Here is a 17,208-nt window from a genome sequence, read left to right on the forward strand (position 1 = left end):
TTCTTACCACTATAAAGATTCTGAGTTTAAATAGGGGGAATTTTGTGTCATGCAGAGGAGTAAGTGAAGGTCAAAATTATGGAGACAGATACAGGAAACATTACTGGTTCCCTTGCAGTGTTTTACCAGATTATACTGCTGAGCACATTTGCTTCCTGAAAGACTGGTGTGACTTTAGTCTAGATTTCTAGACCACCTCATATGGAGGTTAAAAGCTTTCAGAAAGTGAAAGGTGAAGGTGTTTCTGTGACCTGAGAGCAGCAGCAGTACCTACTTTAATTTCATAGATGACTATTGCAGTCTTCCTTCAAACATTTTTCACTCTGCAAAAAAACCCATTGCACAAGTGTTTGAATTGAAAACAAAGAAAAGAAGTCTAGGCAGGACAACTGTATAGTTAGAAGTTCCCATGCTGAGTATTTCATACTTTCTAAGAAGCCAGACTTATAAAGCAGGGGAAAAAATTCCTCATAGCAGACAGAAGAGTCCCATTTACCAGTGCCTTTATGCAGAAAGCAAATACACCTTGGGTAGCTTACCTGTAACTCAGGGAAAATACTCAGAAAAATATATCAGAAAAATAGGGTCAGGGAAAAAAAAGGCTTGTATGTGAGCTTCAGATGCTTTCATGTTTCGGTCTGGTTTTAATGTACATTTGTTAAACTAAACCAGGTAAATATTACCCATACACTTCTTACTGTCAGCTGGCACTCCATGGCTGCTCTTCACTGTTCCTGATGTAAGTCTCTCTTGTAACAGCTGGATAACACAACATTTGTTTCTGGGAATGTGAGAAATTACACCAAAGCTGCTTTTTAGTTCCAGATCACAAGTTTAATTAAAGTCAAATGTGGTATTAAAACAAAAAAAAAAGATGGAGGCTGTCTGGAATGCTCAGTGGAGTCATTTGTGGTTCCAGAACACGATTCATGTTCCACAGACACTCGACCGATTGCTTGCAGTGCTCTTCCAGCATGTTACTGGCTCTGGGATTTCACAGCAAGGTCAGGGAACTTCCTTTCCAAGACCTTCTGCCTCGTCCTCTCCAGGTTTTGCTGCCTTGCCCTTTTCCGTAAAGCTTTTTCAAGTCTGAGTCTGAAACAGAGAAGTTGATGTGGTTAATTTCAAGCCAGCTTGTGACCACCTTAATGAGCTCCCCCCCCATCAGATAGAGGCTCTCAGTGATGAACAACTTCAGTATTCATTTGCTTTTGATAAGTAAAAAAGCCTGCAAAGTAATATTTTTACTCTGCTTCTGAATTCTACAGAAGTTCAGCCCCTGGGAGGATTTTTGGTAGTCTGCATTTGAAGTTACTTATACAGTGCAACTGCATAACCATGTCTTGTGGTAACTGAGGTGGGAACAGAAAAAAGAAACAGAGCAAGCTGTAAATTTTAAAAAGCCTAATTTTCAGTCTAGTAGCTGAAAGCCAAAGGATTATTACTATTTTTTCCTTTTAAAGTGGAATAAGGACAGGAACAGAAGAAGAGAACTTTCAATGTGAAAAAAATCTTTTTACCTGATGAAGTGATTCACATGAGGTAAGTAATAGAATCTCTTCTTTTTGTGTTTTTTGTTCAAGTGCCACGGTATTGGCCATTCCTTGTAACTGTACCTGTTGGAGACAGATAAAAATGATTACAGAATGTATACATTGTTTTCATTCTGGGATTTTACCAATTTCTTCTAGTTTCAGTACAGTGATGAAGTGGTCTGGGAGATTGCAGAATTAGTATGTGGGTATTTATTTCCAGCTCTTGCTGGCTGGCCTGGTTTGTAACTGCATCTCCTGTGTTTTATACAGTATATGCATCTTTCCTTGATTTGATAAGGACGTTCTGGGAGAGAGACACACCACAAGAAAAATTCACATGTTAAGAAAAAAGGCTTTCCATACCAGAAGGTGCGTCCCAAGAAGTCGTGTCTCCACTCGCCAGGGACTGGCTTTTCATGGCCCGTTTGTAAAAGCCTCAGAGCAATTTCTCTTTCTCTGACAACCAAGTCTATATTTTTCATAGACGTTTCTACCTGGAAATGGTAAACAGTTTCAGGATGCACCAACAAAAAACAATGCTGACAATTTAAAAAAGCTCAAGACAAAATTTAAAGGGAGAACAATGGTAAAACATGCTGGAGTTTGATCATGACTTCTTTCTCAGCAGGCCCTGTGTACTAGAACAGTAAGGAATGGGTGCTTCAAAAACCTAACTTGAGAGCATGACAGATATGAAATAACTGGCAGTCTGATACTTGACTAAAGACCAGCTGGGTAATGCATAAAGCCAGATCCAATGCTGATGCAGAAGTATAGGAAGCTCTGAGGCAGGGGTCGGAAGGAAGCAGGAGAAGCAAACAAAAGATTTGCTTATAGTTTGTAGTGGCTGTTGGGTTATTTTAGTTTTCACTGGAGTCTGGTCGCAGCCCCAGTAACACCCAGTGGACAATGAGAAAGCTGCCTTGACCAAACTATGACTTGAGCAGTTCGTGTATACACTAAAATCAGGGAAATAATTTTAAAAAAATGGTCTTTAACAAGTTTACAAACACTTGATTTTTCAGCAATTCTACTTAAGAGTTATTATTTTTTATGTAGTGTGAACAAGTTACCTTTTCTAATCGTTCTGGACTGGGCATAGGCTTGCGCTGTCGTTTGGATTCTTGCTCTAAAGTTAAGAGCATGTTCTTTTCTTTCAGCAGGACATACCTAGAGCAGAAGGCACAGTAATACAAAAATAACTCCTGGATAGCTAAGCAGTTATTCACTTACTATCTGTAATCCCATATCCTGTGCCTGCTGGCTTCACATAAACAAAAGAAGAGAATGAGGGAGACAGGTTTACTTAGTCTGGAATAAAGAAGGCTTGGGAGGGAAGAGTTTAACACTAAGTTGTCTTCCACTACCTGGACAGAGCCAGATTTTTCTTACATGTACACAGGAAAAGGACAAGTCAAAGCAAGGAAAAAGCTGTTCACAGTCATGATTAAAGTTCAGCCCTGGCACAGCCCTGAAGTGGCAATGCAACCTCCAGCTTCAGAAACTTCCTAAATCAGAATAAATGCCAGCCTGAGCACCCTGATGAAACGAAGTGCCCAGTCCACCAGAAGGCACTGACAACCAAGTCTGTCCAATTCAAATGATCCCCAGAGGGTTTGTACCCAACCTGAGCCCTCTGAACTAGACACAGCTGTCCCACAGCCACCTGCAGTGCAGCTTCTGTGTTCTGAGCAGGGCCAGAACCGGGGCTGATCCAGGCCCAAAGCTGGCTGGAGCCTGCAGAGCTCTATGGCAGACTAAAGTTACTGGATAAGTTCACCAGCCACACTTCATTAAAAAGCGCAGAGCTGCTCAGAAAGAAAAGAAGCTTCTTCACTAAAACCTACTTACCAAAGTTTGTGCAGGTCTTCACTACTCTTGCCCCTTAGCTGCTTTATATTCCATGAATCCCCTGTAAAAGATAAAAAACCACCATTAATTTAATGGAACAAAGTTCTCTTATTCTGGAAAATAAAAAACGTGCTTCTATTAGGCTCAGCTGACACAACAGTACAAAGACCACTTTTTAAAAAAATACTACTGCTTGGACAGCCATCCTCGAGGATATTCAGCTTTGCTTTTAAAACACAATGCAAAAAGGCAACTACACGCAGTGTTTATCTGTGTTTGTAAAAGGCTGGGAATAAGGAAAGCTGTAAAATGAACCTCTACACTGGACTAGTTTTCTTCCATAGGACCTACATTTCATCAAAGCACACCTCTTCTGTGACACACTCACTTCAGAGCAAGGCACAGGATTTACAACAAAACATTTTGCTGCACAATTGCTATTTACTTTCATAAACACTGACTACACACAGGAAAAATTAACAGGCATAAAGATGCACAAGTGGATGTATGTACATATACATAGAAAAGTAAGTTTTATGTAGCTGTGAATACTCCCTATGATGCAAAAACCCCAGATTTCAGCTCAAAGATCACTATCAGAAATGCTAAATATAACTCACCAGACTTTACACTTTTTTCCCCCCAGTTTCCTGGATCATCAAAAAACTCCTCTAGACCCCTCTGAGACACAGTTGTGTGCAGGAACTTCACCTGATGGAGGGGCTCAATTTTTCGTAGGTTCTTGTGGTACAGATTCAGCACCATTCTGCATAAAAGTTAGAAGGAAAACTTTGTATGATAAGAAAAATAATATTCCGCTAAATGAGAATGTTTGTTTCATTCACAAAGGCACAGGTCCTACGGACAGGTGTGGGGGGAAAGGCAGGGGTTTGCTTAGCCACAAAAATGTCATCTCGGTGTTTTCTCCTCCCGGTCATCTAATTATCTAATTTTCTATACTCAGAGATAATGAACAATTAAAAATTAAGGAGTAAGTTTGAGCTATGCTGTACAAGAGTAGATCATAGAATCACAGAGCTTTTAGAATTACAAAGGGCCTCTGGAGATCATGCAGTTCAAAACCCCTGCCAAAGGAAAAGGTGACATAGGAACGCATCCAGGGGTGTCTCCAGAGAGGGAGAACCCACGCCCTTCGTCGTGGCCTCAATGGCAAAAGCTGTGGACACACGGGAAAGCACAAAGCCCACCCACGCTGGAAGCACCGGCACAATGACTGCAGGACTCTACAGGCACAGGGAACCGCGTTATGCTGCCCTTACACGGTGCCTGCGACCACGCACCACCTTGGCTGGCGGAGCCAGGACACACGGACACCGGGACACACGGACACCCGCCTCCCGCCAAGGGCTCTCCTTCCTCCTGGGAACAGCGCCTGCCCCCCCGTGCCTGAGCCCGAGTCCCCCCGGCGCGGTGCGTACCCGGGGAGTTCCGGCCGAGCCCGGGGCAGTCGGAGCGCGGCCGTGAGGCCCCGGCCCAGAGCAGCCATGGCCGCGGCCGCCGCCATCACCCCGCGCCCTCCCACAGCACCGGGGCACGGGGCGGGAGCTGCCCTTTCCCAAGATGGCGCCCGCCCGGCCTCACCCGCGCTCTCCCGCGGCACAGGGAGCACAGGGAGCGCTCTGCCCTTTCCCAAGATGGCGCCTGCCCGGCCTCACCCGCGCTCTCCCGCGGGACAGGGAGCACAGGGAGCGCTCTGCCCTTTCCCAAGATGGCGCCCGCGCGGCCTCACCCCTCGTGCCCTCCCACCGCGCCGGAGGTACAGGGAAGGCTCTGCCCTTCCCCAAGATGGCGGCCGCCGGCTTCACCCCGCGGCGGGAAGCGGCGCCGCCGGCCCCGCCCCGTGCCAGTGCCAGCCATGGCGGCCATGAGCCTGGTGCTGAGGGCGGCCGCGGCCTGGGCGGCGCGGCGGGCGGGCGGCGCCGGCACCACCGGGATCACCGGGATCACCGGGATCGCCCCCCGCCTCCCCAGCACCCTCGGTACGGCCTCGGCGGGGGAGCGGCGGGGCGGGGGCGGTGGGGGCGAGGTGACCTTGCGGAGCGGGGCAAAGATGCCGTCCCGGAGGCCGCGGGAGGGCCGGGGGCTGAGCAGGTGCAGTGTTGTGTCCCCGTTCCTGTGAAAACTGCCGGGTTTGGGTAAAGCATGGTTGGATACGGGCGGGAGGCCCACCCTCCTGGCATTCTAATTGTCAATTTGCTTGGCCCTGTTTGGTGACATGCACTGATTCACGTGTTGGTGCTTACAGGTAGTCATAGATCTATGTCTAAAGTTAGAAGAAAAATAGGTTCATGCTAGCAAAATACGAAATTACTTCAGGTGAACTGCAGAAAATTCAGCCGCTGTTGTGCACTCTTCTTTTTTTTTCTTTTCCCACGTATGTTTGACCTTGTCCTGGCATAAGCACCAGTGGGGTACAAAACCATAATACTCTGGTTCAATTTTCAGTTCCTGTACGACACAGCGGCAGCCATGGGAAGAGAATGTTTATCATCAAGGCAACGAGTTTTTATGATTCTCGATTTCTGAGCTTGTTGGTGAGTTAAAAATCAAATGTATTGCATTCAGTATAACACATGGCTTGCAAATGGTGTAAGAGCGTCTAAAATACAATTTCCTCTATTGTTTATGTGACAGCATCTAAGATGTGGTTGGCACTATTCACATAAAAAAGAATTTCAGGTCTTCTTCAAAATTTTCCTGGTCATATGCTGTAAAATCACGGCTAGATGAAGTTAAAAGACTGGCTAGATAGCAAAGCTTGCGATAGGTACTTAAATTACTGCTGTTGTAGCATTCTTAAATTACATGTCTGTGTTCGTATATGCATGACCCACAAATGCTTTCTACTTCATCCTCCCTTTTGAAACATATCAGTTCCTCTTCTACAGGGCTTACCTTCAGTTACCTACAACCACTAACACCAGAGGTGAGATTTAGGAAGCCTGACCTGAGTGTGACCCTTCCAAAGCCAGGTTTTGGATAAATCCTGTTATAAGGGGCAACGGCCAATTTGATACAACTCCCTTCATGCGATCAGGACTCCTTTATCTGCCTTCCACGGCTACCAGAGCCCACAGTGGTTGCATTGGTGTTGGATTATTGTTTTGCTGTCAGTGCCTCATTCCAGCTGAGTGCTGGAGCCAGTCATGCCAAGATGCTGAGGCAGATTTCAGGGAGGTGTTGCTGTTTGCTGCTGCACAGACTGACCTCACTGGGAGATGTGAATCTGACCCAAACGGGCTCATGGACTGACACAGCGTTGCTCTTTGTGTGCTGTGGTTCATTAAGTAACTCATTGCCATCAGCAGTGTTTACCTACAACATCCCTTTCCAACCTAGGAATGCAAATCTAAGAGTTATTGGCTGTTCCACCATTTTCAGACAAGACCTCATGTAAATTTGTCAGGGTTCTGAGTTTCCTACACCTTTTGTTTTTATCCCTTCTACAGAAATTCTATATATTCCTGACGGGAATACCAGTGGCAGTGCTCTTAACATATATCAACGTCTTCATTGGTGAGTGCTCTGTCAGGGCTAAGCAAAAAAGTTATTAAATGGGAATTAAGCATGCTGGATAGAAAAAAAGGAATCTTTTAAGGCTCTCTCTTTGGAAGACCATGGCATAGGCCTAAAAAATACAGCGATATTGTAGAAGTACATAGAAAATGTTCCCAGTATATTTGCTTTAGTTGTGACTTTTTTAAAAAAAGTTTCTCACATTTAAAAAAAAATATATTCCCTCTTTTAGCAGGCTTTCAGACATCAGTGAAGTTCAGTTACTTGCTGTAACAAGATTGCAATTCTGGCTTTTTATCTAGCAAAGATGCCAAAATTCTGCTTGGCAATACATGTGTTAAATCTACTGCTGTAATGATATGTAATTAATTTAATAGAGAAATCAGGAAAAATCCATGCTTTCAGCTCCTGTACTTTAAAGGGCATTTCTGTGGACGTGATCCAAGTTGTTTCTTCTGTATAGCTGCTAATTTTACCCTTCTGGTGTGTCACTTAAAATCTATGAACTAGATACTTGCAGTGTGACGTGTCTGCAAAAATTGCAAGTTCAGTTTTTCCGAATGGAGCTCACACTGAGGGATTAAGTACTCTCTATGTGGAATAATGATCTTTTCCTGATCTGAATGGCAGAATATAAGGTAGCTTTGGAAAATAATCATAGAGTTAAATATTCCTCCCCTCCTTTGCTTGTCAGGTGAAGCTGAACTTGCAGAGATTCCCGAAGGTTATGTTCCAGAGCACTGGGAATACTACAAAGTAAGTGTACCATGCAAAAGGGTGGGCATGTTATTGACAGCCCTTCTCTTGATAATACTTTTGGGAGTGAAATGAATGGAGTATGATGATGGCTATCAGTGTAGTAAAACTCAAATATGCAGTTCTGATTTTGGTAAACTTTTTTGCAGCTTTATGGAACATGTATAAGGCTGTAGGAAATCTGTTTATTGACACGAGCAGATGCAAATGCTCTGTATGCAGTAAACTGCTGAAGCTGTATGCCAAGAATTCTTCTATAATACTACTGAATAATAAGAACAGTCCTCTGCATTCATGGCATGCAGGTTTTGTCTTTGTTTCTTTTCTAACGAGTCGTAAGAAATTGGAATTTAAAGTGACATTTCTTTCCTTTGTGTTGTTTGCCAGTGTTGTTTTAAAGTCCAATATCACACACACTTTTGTATCTAGAATTGAAGATTTTTATAGTCACAAACTCAAGGTTGTCTGCTTTCAATTTAATTGTATTTTCTTAAAATTAGTCCCTGGCTTCTTGCTGCAAGCACTGTTTTGTTTCTGATAGGAAGTAATTGAATTCAGCAATATTATTGTGACTATTTCAGCTCATTTACACTTTTGTTCCTAGTGAGATGCCCTCTATGTGGCAGCAAAACTTTGAAGTAAGTAAGGTTTGGAGTTCACTTCTGCCATTAGAATGGCAGTTTAAGGAACTTTACTTCAACAGAAAGAAAATAAATTATGTCCTCCATTAAATTTTAATTTTGCAACAGAACAGTCATCTGGAGGTTATCTTGGCATTAAGAATTGTAAAAGAAATATGACTTTTTAGGGTTCTGATCTCACACATAGTTGTGCATGTTTGTAACTTTACTGTTACGGTTTGAATGGCAGTGCTCATGATGTCAATGACAACTTTTCAGGACTGTGGATATACAAAATGATTCAGTTATGATGACATTTCTACTTGGAAATTGCACAAATAATCTCTGCTTTTATGTTTTCCAGCACCCCATAAGCCGCTGGATAGCTCGTTACATACTTGACCCCCCTGAGAAGAGCTACGAGAAGGACATGGCTCTGCTTGATGTGGAAGCGAGGAAAGCTGAAGTGAGGTATGTTCTGTAGTTGAGGGGGTTAAAATACTGATCCATACTGTAGCTGACTCTTTGATTTTGCATGACATACTGAGCAGGATGCTGACATAAAGTGCTTTCATGTGTCCCCTGAGTGCTGCCTGCACTGGCTGCTGCCACAGTGGGAGTTACGATATCTCTTGTCGCTGCCCTCTCAGGATTCAGGTTACCAGAACAATCCAAGGACGGGGGCTCTTCAAAACACTTGGTATTTATAAAGGTGTAGCTCTTTTTACCCCTGCTAATGCTCACAGCTAGGCTGTGATAAAACTGCTGCCAGTATGTTTATTCCTCCCTTGTGGAACAACTTGCTGAAAAAAACCCCCAAAATAGAAAGATTTAATAGCTCATGTCTTAGTTGAACCCTTCATATATTGGTACTATGTATGTTTCAGCAGTATTTATAAACCATTGATGCTAAAGTCACTGATTTTTCAGTAATTCCTTGATGCTGAACATCAACAAACTTTATGCTTAGGGTGTCTATTGCCTTTTTTTTAGGATGCTGGAGGTGGAGGCACGCAGACTGATGAGACACCGGGGAGATGGACCTTGGTATCATTATGAAACACCTGACAAAAATCTTGTTGACAATTCTATGAAATCCTCACCCGACAATTAAACAATTTAGGACAGTGTGCAAGCTCTTAAATTCATACTGGCAAATTGTGACTGAGCTATGGAACAGACATCCCGCTGTTTGCTGATGGAAATGAATAAACAATGTTTGTGTTGATTCCAGTATCTTAAAAGAAACTGTGTGGCAGTTAAGCTCATACAGATATTAAAGCTGTTAATCAGTGAAAATTCTTTAATGCAATTTCCAACAGTCACTCCTTTGCTTCAGAACATACATGGAACAAGTTGATAATACTAGTTTTCATTTTGTGATTTCTAGTATTTATAGTTTCAAGTGAAAGATATAAGAAACTAAGAGTATTTTTTTCTCAAGTCTCCATGTCAGGTAGTTGGTGGGAGATGAATTAAGTGAGAAAAATATCTTCACACATACCTGCCATGCATTTTCAGAACTGTACAGCTGTTCTTCTACACCACTTTTGGCAACTTTGTAGGGAATACAAAGGGTTCTCTTTTCACCTGGCAGGTTTTTGCCACTAGAGGGACGCGTTTCCTCAGGTTCTACAGGCCATGGTACTCTTGGGCTTAAATTTCTCAAGAGTGGTGGATAGTACCTCTTACAGTTTGTGACCCTAAATTATCTGTCCATATTCAAAATCCTCACTTTTTAAAGGAAGTAAGTCCAAGCCCTTTACTAACCCCATATCATCTAGTGATTTGAAACTTAAAAGATAAAATTCTGGTTTTTTACATTAGGCAACACGGCATGGACTGTTTTAAGCAAAAACTGCCTTGTTTGCTGTTCCTGGCACTGCCAAACATTAGAAAGACATTGATTTTCTATCAGTGCTTTGCTTGTTCTTTTTGTTAGAATCAATCTTTCAGGTTAGATGGCTCATATGTCTTCTTATGGCTCTCATTGTTTATAAATGCTGAGTTATTCATAAGAGAAGCCATTAAAAAAGCACAAAGTCTCCTCAGGTAAAATAAATCTGTCTGACCCTGTATTAGTGTTTTTTATCCAGCATCCAATGATGCTCACAAGTCTGATGTAATGTCTGTTTTTCAGTAAGTCTAAAACCACTCCATGGACATCACATTCTGACCTCAGTGTTTCACATTGTTCCCAACACTTGATTTTTCAGTAGTAAAAATTGCTGAGAACAGACCGTGCTAGTCTGCTCACAGCCTGTTCATAACTGGGTACAAGCATTTTTCAATTCTGTTTTTGAGATTTTCCTAGAACCACCTATTGAAACTTTTGAGGTAAAGGGTGGTTCTAGTAAAGGTCACATCACCTCTTTGGAAGTGATCACTGAATCCTTGGATATTTTGTGGACTGTGGGTGGAAGGCTATTCATTACTTTATGCATCTTCATTTTAAATGGGTTGGTCATTTCTTTAACGCTTTGCTGCCAGGCATATGTAGTAGTTACTAGATATTGCTTGAAAACAATAGCAATATTTGTTTTCCTACAAACTTCATTCTATTTCTCCTTCCTCTAACATTATTCTTTCAAAGTGAAAAGCAGAGAGAAACACAGCAAAGGCCAAAAAAGGGCATTTTAAGGTAAAGGTACTGCCCCAGAAGACACAAAATTGGGGGTTGGCTCCTGGCACTACCACAGGCTTCTCAGGCATCCCTGGCTGGGCATTCCCGCCCTATATTCCCCCACACAGACCTGCTCCTCTTGACCATGGGGACATCCTGATGCACGGCCCTGGTGGGACCAGGACAGAGCCATGGGACACATGAGACACCTGTGGCACTGGGCAATGAGGGGCTGAGAATGAAAATACATAGAAGAAATTTTTTACTGTATATATTTTATACAAAAATACATACATATACACACACATATAAAAATATATGTACATATACCATATACATATATACTTACATATATACACACTTGTATATGCATACATACATATACATATATACTTTTTTATATATATGCTTATATATACACACATATACATATACATGCATATATATATATACATACACACATACATATATATGCTGCTGCGTACACACACACATATACACATATATGTATATAGTCTTTAAATGCTTAAAAATAAATAACAGCGCCTATAGCAGAAATCTGCCCCGGGCTACCCGGGGAGACCAGGAGCGAAGTCTCCGTGCTCCCCTCCTGGGAACGAAGGTTTTGGGGTGAAACGCGAGGCCCCCGCGGGAATCCCGCCCCCGCCGCCCTGCCCCTCGCCCGCCCCCGCCGGGACCCCCGAGTGCCGCCGCCGCAGCTGGTGCCGCCGCCGCTGCCATTGGATTAAAAATAGCATCTTCCCTCCCCCTGCCCTCCCTCGGGCCCGGCTCCCGCCGCCGCCCTGGCCCGGGCCCGGCTGCCCGCCGCCTCCATCGCCCGCGCAGAGCGGCTCGGCAGGGAGGGAGGGCGGGCGGCCGGGAGCGAAGGAGGGAGGGGAGCCGGGAGGGAAGGGAGGGAAGGAGGATGCAGCGGGCCGCGCTCTTCCGCGGCGGCGATGCGCAGATGGCCGCTGGGGACCTGGGCGAGCTGCTCGTCCCTTACATGCCCACGATCCGGGTGCCCAAGTCAGGGGACCGGGTCTACAAGACGGAGTGTGCCTTCTCCTACGACTCGCCCGTGAGTGCAGCGAACCACCCCCGGCTGCCTCCGCGCCCCCGCCCGCCGCGGCCCCTTCCCCTCCCCGCCGCAGCCTCTCGCATCCTGCCCGGGCCGCTGCCTCCCCCTCAGGCTTCAGAATGCCCCCGATCGCTTCCTCCACCTGCCGCGGCCCCCTCGCCCTCCCGGCGCTCCCCCACGCCTGCTCGCCGTCGCGGCGCTCCCCGCACATCGCTCGTCCGCGGCAGCGCGGTTCCTTCCTGCGCTTGTTTGTTTATTTTCCTCCTTCAAGGCGGTCTGAAGTGGTTGCTTGGACACGGGGATTTTGTGGTTTGGGGGAAACTTCACTGCTTGCTCTGGTTGTCGGGGTCTGTCCGTTTGACTCGGAGCCCTGCTTTTGCTTTCTCACCGAGGTAGTAAAACGGGACGGTAATGGCCTTCTCGTTGGTATGTTCTGGCGAGCAGATGTCAATTATTTTGCTTTCCTACTGCCTCGGTGCTCGTTCTATTCAAAATCTTCAGAGAAAGCTCCCAAGGGCTAAAGGCTCATCCTGAAAATCAGCGTGAAAGTTCCCCTGAAACACTTTCTCCCCCAGGGTTTCAGTTACATCACTGAACTTCAATGAACTTGTAGTATTTCCCCACTATCTTGGTTCCTTTGCTGTTAGATGAATGTTTCGTGTGCAGTAAACTTTCTGTGGTGTTATTTCTATGGTGTCTTACAAAACATCCACCAGCTCCACAGATTGCATGTGTTCTGTGGCAGAGACTCATTTTTAACTTCACTGCTAATACTGAAAGCCTTCATAAATGGGCAATGCTTCGTAAGAAACAGGTGCTTAGAAATTAGACTTTATCAAGAGAGGTTAAATTTTATTAAAACTTGCTTCTCCACAGGAAGCTGAGGTTTCCCAAAGGTGATCGAGCACTATATGTTGTCAATGGCAGCAATCAAAAGGAGGCTCTTTACATTACAGACTGTTCAGTGAAAGATATATTTCAGCCACATTTTTGGAATCCTTTATCCCCTTCTATTTGATAATTCCCCTTCTCTTCGATAATTCCTTTAAATACAGAAAATCAGACTTGGTTTTAAAGGTGACTCAGCTGTCTGGTGTTCGTCATGTCTTGTTGAACAGAGGTTATTTTTACCCACACTCTTCAGATCTCAAGTGTCACCCAGCAGCCCCGACTGTACTGGGAGTTGGGCTGATTAGAACTGCCAAATCGGACTCCACCGCAGAGGCGATAATTGCATTATATGCTTAAGAAGGTTTTGGCGGGGGAGAATCAATATACCACATTCTTTCCTTCAGATTTCTGCTTGGGTGAACACATAGTTGGTGTTTTTAGTCACACTTTCAGGCTTCTTCGATATTATGGTTTATAAAAAGTTTCTGATAACAAGTAGGAAGGGATATAAAATACTGCTATGGTATGGTGATTAAAAAACAATCACCACCCCCTGCAACAAGTCTCAGTTGAACGCAGCAAAAGCTGTTTGAACAAAACATCAAAGATTTGAGCCAAACTTAACAGAAACTATGGATGAAAGTAGCAAAAGGAGTGGGAAGCAGCATGTATGATTTTTTCTTTTTGACCAAAGAATTTTTCACCCTTTTGATGTTATCAGGAAGAGATTTCAGATTTTGAAAAATGTTGCCCTCCAATGTGAAAACTTCTTATTTAAATTGTGTTATGGGCATTCAATGGGCAAAAGGCTTGGCTGAATTTATGCAATACCAGTGAAAATAAAAGCAGTCTCAGTTTCAGTTGTTTCCCGCAGCTTTTCAGCCCATACCACTCCTCAGTTTAGCTGAGCAAAAGATTTGCTCAGATTTATTTTAAATTCCCATATAATCTAACAGATACCTGGATATTGTTTCTAGGATGGTGACTCTACGGGGTAAATGTAACGTGGGTTTTCTAGGGTAAAACACTGTCATTTTCAAACTGAAAATAGCAAAGCTGTGTTTTTGCAGTTTTTCATTCAGACGGACAGTGAAAGGAAACAGACAGGTTGTTCCTTGGCTAAAGGGAGATGTTTATGTTTTGTATTAGGTTGATTTTGTGACTTACCTTCTTAGGTTATCTATGTATTACCTAAGCGAGCCTCTTCCTCTTGAGGTACCTAACTGTTTTTGAAAGAAGACACACTGTTGGCCCTGTTATAATGTTCAAGAATTTAAGAAAACACACTCTTGGTTTTGTTAGCCATGCTAAAATTCCAGATTGCATTTTTGCTGGAGTTTTTTTCCCTTTTAAGAGTATTTCCTCACATCTACTCATTTTGCCATGTTAAATATGCTCCTTGATACAGTTTAACTTCAGCATGTCATGTCATACCTGGTCATGCAGCAGCTCTACACTCAAGTGTCTTTAGCTATATTAATTGTATATTAATCCTTTTCCTGTATGGATGTGTTGTGATCTTTAAAATACACTGAAAACCATCTGACCTGTGAGCGTTAAGGTACAGAGTAATTTTATTATTGTAGAGAAAGGTGCTGCAGCAAATTTGCAAGGACCAAGCAGAGTGGAGTGTTCAAAATCAGAGCTTTTGCTCTCAGAGGGTGCCAGAGAAAACGAGGTACTGGGAGCGAGTAGCTCCCTCTTCTACTTCCAGCTGTGCAGAGCTTAACGTGGCAGTGAGACGTGGGGTTTGCTGCCCTGCTTGTCACTCTGTCAGTTGTGTCATCCCGTCTGGGTTTGAATAGTGAATGTTCCAGTGGATATAGGCAGCTTCACTGATTGTTCTCAAAACAGGCTGAGGTTCCTTCCCATGAGTTTTAAATCTTCCTTGGATGAAGACCTGGGAACAATGTCGCCTTTGTGCTACAATGAGAGTCATTAGCTGAGAGCCCTCGGAAGTGAGAGCTGGAAGTACAGGTGGCTGTTTAGTGTATTTTTTCCACGTGGATTAACTGTAGTGTGGTGATCTTGTCAGAAAGGTGGTATTGTTAGAAATACCATAAACAGATGAGAAATTAATGTCCTTAGATTTGGCCTACTTCCAACAGAACATACTAGGATTGGTCCCAGGAAAGCTGGCAGGAACAGGAGGCAAATTTCTGTGCACTTAAGAGACCTAGTGACACTTTTTAGTTTGCTTGTCTCATAAGATGAGAAAATATGCTGGTTATGGTTTACATTTTAATTACTTTTTTGAGGTTTTTTGGTGTCTTCTAGAAAAACTGTGTTTCTCTGATGAGGGCTCTTACTCCAGTTAGCTATTCCTTTGTACAGGAATTGAGGAGGGAGGGAAGGCAGACTGCTTACAAAACACAAGCCTGGCCTAGTGTTGAGTATTGCTTCCTCCAGGGACTGACCCAGCAGCTGTGGGAGCCAACCACTACCCTGCAATTTGGCTGACAAAGTCCTGTACCTTGCAGAAGTCAGATCTGAGGTGCAGTCGTGCCTCTTGGTGGCTTTTTCCACATCTCCAACACTGTGCTGTAGGTTTCTTCTCTCCTATTTTGTCCACTGTGACTTCTCTTCATCTTTTGATGGACGAGTCTGACGTTGTCTTCAGTAGAATGCAGAAGATACAAAGGTTGTATTATATAATAATCTTTTGTTGTACTATTATTTTTTTAGAATTACAGTACTCAGCTTTGGAAATTCCACCTTTTAATGTGATCCTAGTCTCAAGGACCTCTGATCATTTATCACAGAATTAGAAAGTCACAGAATACTCTGGGTTGGAAGAGACCCATGAAGATCATCGAGTTCAACTCCTGGTCCTGCACAGGACACCCCAAGAATCTCACCATATGCTTGAGACTGTTGTCTAAACACTTCTTTGGCTCTGTCAGGCTTGGGGCTGTGATTGCTTCCCTGGGGAGCCTGTTCCAGTTTTCAACCACCCTCTGAGTGAAAAACCTTTCCCTAATATCCAACCTAAACCTCCCCTGACACAGCCTCAGGCCATTCCCTCAGGTCCTGTCACTGGTCATGAGAGTGATGCATCTGGGGGAGAGACAACATCTGGAAAAGGGATACAAACTGGAGTATAAAGAGGCTTATGTGTGATGCTGCACATGGATGTGCTCCGAAACCTTCCCCATGAAGGGCATTGGCGACAACCCCAGCAGAGCTCATGAGCCCAACACGGTGACAGGACCAGGCAGTGTGGCCCTGTAGAGTGCAGGACTCTGTTTGAGCAGCTGAAAGTTTGGCCTTGCTCCACTGGAAAACCTTGCTGCTGACAACAGCTTCCTTTGTGAATCTTGCTGACTTCATTTTTGTGGCTCAGGAGATCTGTAATGGTTATGTTGGGACAATTCCCAAAGGCTGAACTGAGCTGATGCTCTGCTGTTGTGCAGTTGGGACTGAAATCCTTGAGAGTCTGGAGTGTGTAATGGATGTAGGTTATTGTGTTGCATAAAACATTCTAGAAATAAGCACCTCCTGTCTGGCAGTTCCTTTGGTCAATATTCCTTGAGGAAAACCAGAAAGTCACTGAGCCCCGTGACTGTGAGGGGTAGGCTTGGATCTTATTTCTATTGATGGAATGGGAGCAGCAGAGAGGAAACAAGAGAACTGAACACACCAAGACAAAGGGAATACTCCAGACAAGGATTTTGGCCTAGCTGCAAAATGACCTCCAGTGAATTGCCTGGTGGTGGGTGATCACCTGAAAAGTCAGAGCAGTGTGGTACTGTTGCTTGACAGGGAGATACCAAAGCTGTCACATGGGCAGGTGTTTTGCTAGCTGGGAGTGCACCAAAACACTCAACTGGTTCACATCAGTTAACTCACTGGTCTTCTAAAGTTGGAGAATGGTAACAGCAGTAGAGGTTGTGCCTGCAGTGTCTGACACATGGGAAATAACTCTGGTGCTTGGGAGAACAACCAGTGTGTGTGCATTGTGCATTTCCTTGGGATTGATTTAAATTTGGATCTTATTAGCCTTTTCCTCTTTATGTGTGACTGACCATCCTGTTACCCAGAGTGATGATGGACTGATATATCTTGGGTAGCAGAGAGACTTGAATTCTGAGGTACCTGGAGTGTCAGAGGGTAAATACGGAGATGCAGACGAATGGACAGTGCTGGAGCTGTGCTGAATTGTTGCATAAGTTTTCCTGTCAGCTCTTCACCCCAGCTTTTCTGTTCTGGAAGCACAGCACTGTTTTTGTGACCAACAGAGTTGTACATCCACAGCTCTGCACAAAGCAAAACCCCAAAATCTAAGGTGCTGTGGAAGCAGTGCCAGGTGGCACTGCT

General features: G+C 44.0%; 3 protein-coding genes across 6 annotated transcripts in view; 2 read left to right on the forward strand and 1 right to left on the reverse strand.

Moving 5' to 3' along the window:
- Window positions 1-809: 809 nt before the first annotated feature.
- On the reverse strand, window positions 810-4,947 carry MRPL47 (mitochondrial ribosomal protein L47). Its single transcript, XM_039556933.1, has 7 exons — window positions 4,826-4,947; window positions 4,007-4,152; window positions 3,387-3,447; window positions 2,609-2,705; window positions 1,899-2,029; window positions 1,521-1,616; window positions 810-1,095 (listed from the first exon to the last, which is right to left on the reverse strand). Exons 1-7 carry the CDS (start codon window positions 4,909-4,911, stop codon window positions 978-980), a joined length of 735 nt encoding a protein of 244 aa, XP_039412867.1. The 5' UTR covers window positions 4,912-4,947; the 3' UTR covers window positions 810-977.
- Window positions 4,948-5,100: 153 nt separating this feature from the next.
- On the forward strand, window positions 5,101-9,606 carry NDUFB5 (NADH:ubiquinone oxidoreductase subunit B5). The gene is made up of 6 exons (XM_039556934.1): window positions 5,101-5,386; window positions 5,853-5,941; window positions 6,857-6,923; window positions 7,618-7,679; window positions 8,664-8,770; window positions 9,293-9,606. Exons 1-6 carry the CDS (start codon window positions 5,116-5,118, stop codon window positions 9,411-9,413), a joined length of 717 nt encoding a protein of 238 aa, XP_039412868.1. The 5' UTR covers window positions 5,101-5,115; the 3' UTR covers window positions 9,414-9,606.
- A 2,210-nt stretch (window positions 9,607-11,816) lies between these two features.
- Window positions 11,817-17,208, forward strand: part of USP13 (ubiquitin specific peptidase 13) — a 52,185-nt gene continuing 46,793 nt past the window's right edge. Inside the window, exon 1 of one of the 4 annotated variants that reach the window (XM_039557305.1) lies at window positions 11,817-12,000. In XM_039557305.1, the coding sequence (XP_039413239.1) occupies window positions 11,848-12,000 (153 nt within the window). In that variant the 5' untranslated portion in view covers window positions 11,817-11,847. The remainder of the gene's footprint in view (window positions 12,001-17,208) is intronic. The other 3 variants (XM_039557304.1, XM_039557303.1, XR_005602695.1) reach the window with 3 other exon arrangements.

This window comes from Corvus cornix, chromosome 9 (genome assembly GCF_000738735.6).
Source record: "Corvus cornix cornix isolate S_Up_H32 chromosome 9, ASM73873v5, whole genome shotgun sequence".
Lineage (NCBI taxonomy): Eukaryota > Metazoa > Chordata > Aves > Passeriformes > Corvidae > Corvus > Corvus cornix.

Excerpts from the sequence above, each read along its gene's own strand:
- MRPL47 (XM_039556933.1), bottom strand. The coding sequence starts at position 4,911 with ATGGCGGCGGCCGCGGCCATGGCTGCTCTGGGCCGGGGCCTCACGGCC. Across the intron at positions 4,153-4,825 it reads GCTCGGCCGGAACTCCCCGG|AATGGTGCTGAATCTGTACC; the intron begins GTACGCACCGCG and ends ACTTTTATGCAG. Across the intron at positions 3,448-4,006 it reads GGAAAAAAGTGTAAAGTCTG|GGGATTCATGGAATATAAAG; the intron begins GTGAGTTATATT and ends TATCTTTTACAG.
- NDUFB5 (XM_039556934.1), top strand. The coding sequence starts at position 5,116 with ATGGCGCCCGCGCGGCCTCACCCCTCGTGCCCTCCCACCGCGCCGGAG. Across the intron at positions 5,387-5,852 it reads CCGCCTCCCCAGCACCCTCG|TTCCTGTACGACACAGCGGC; the intron begins GTACGGCCTCGG and ends TTCAATTTTCAG. Across the intron at positions 6,924-7,617 it reads ATATATCAACGTCTTCATTG|GTGAAGCTGAACTTGCAGAG; the intron begins GTGAGTGCTCTG and ends TTTGCTTGTCAG.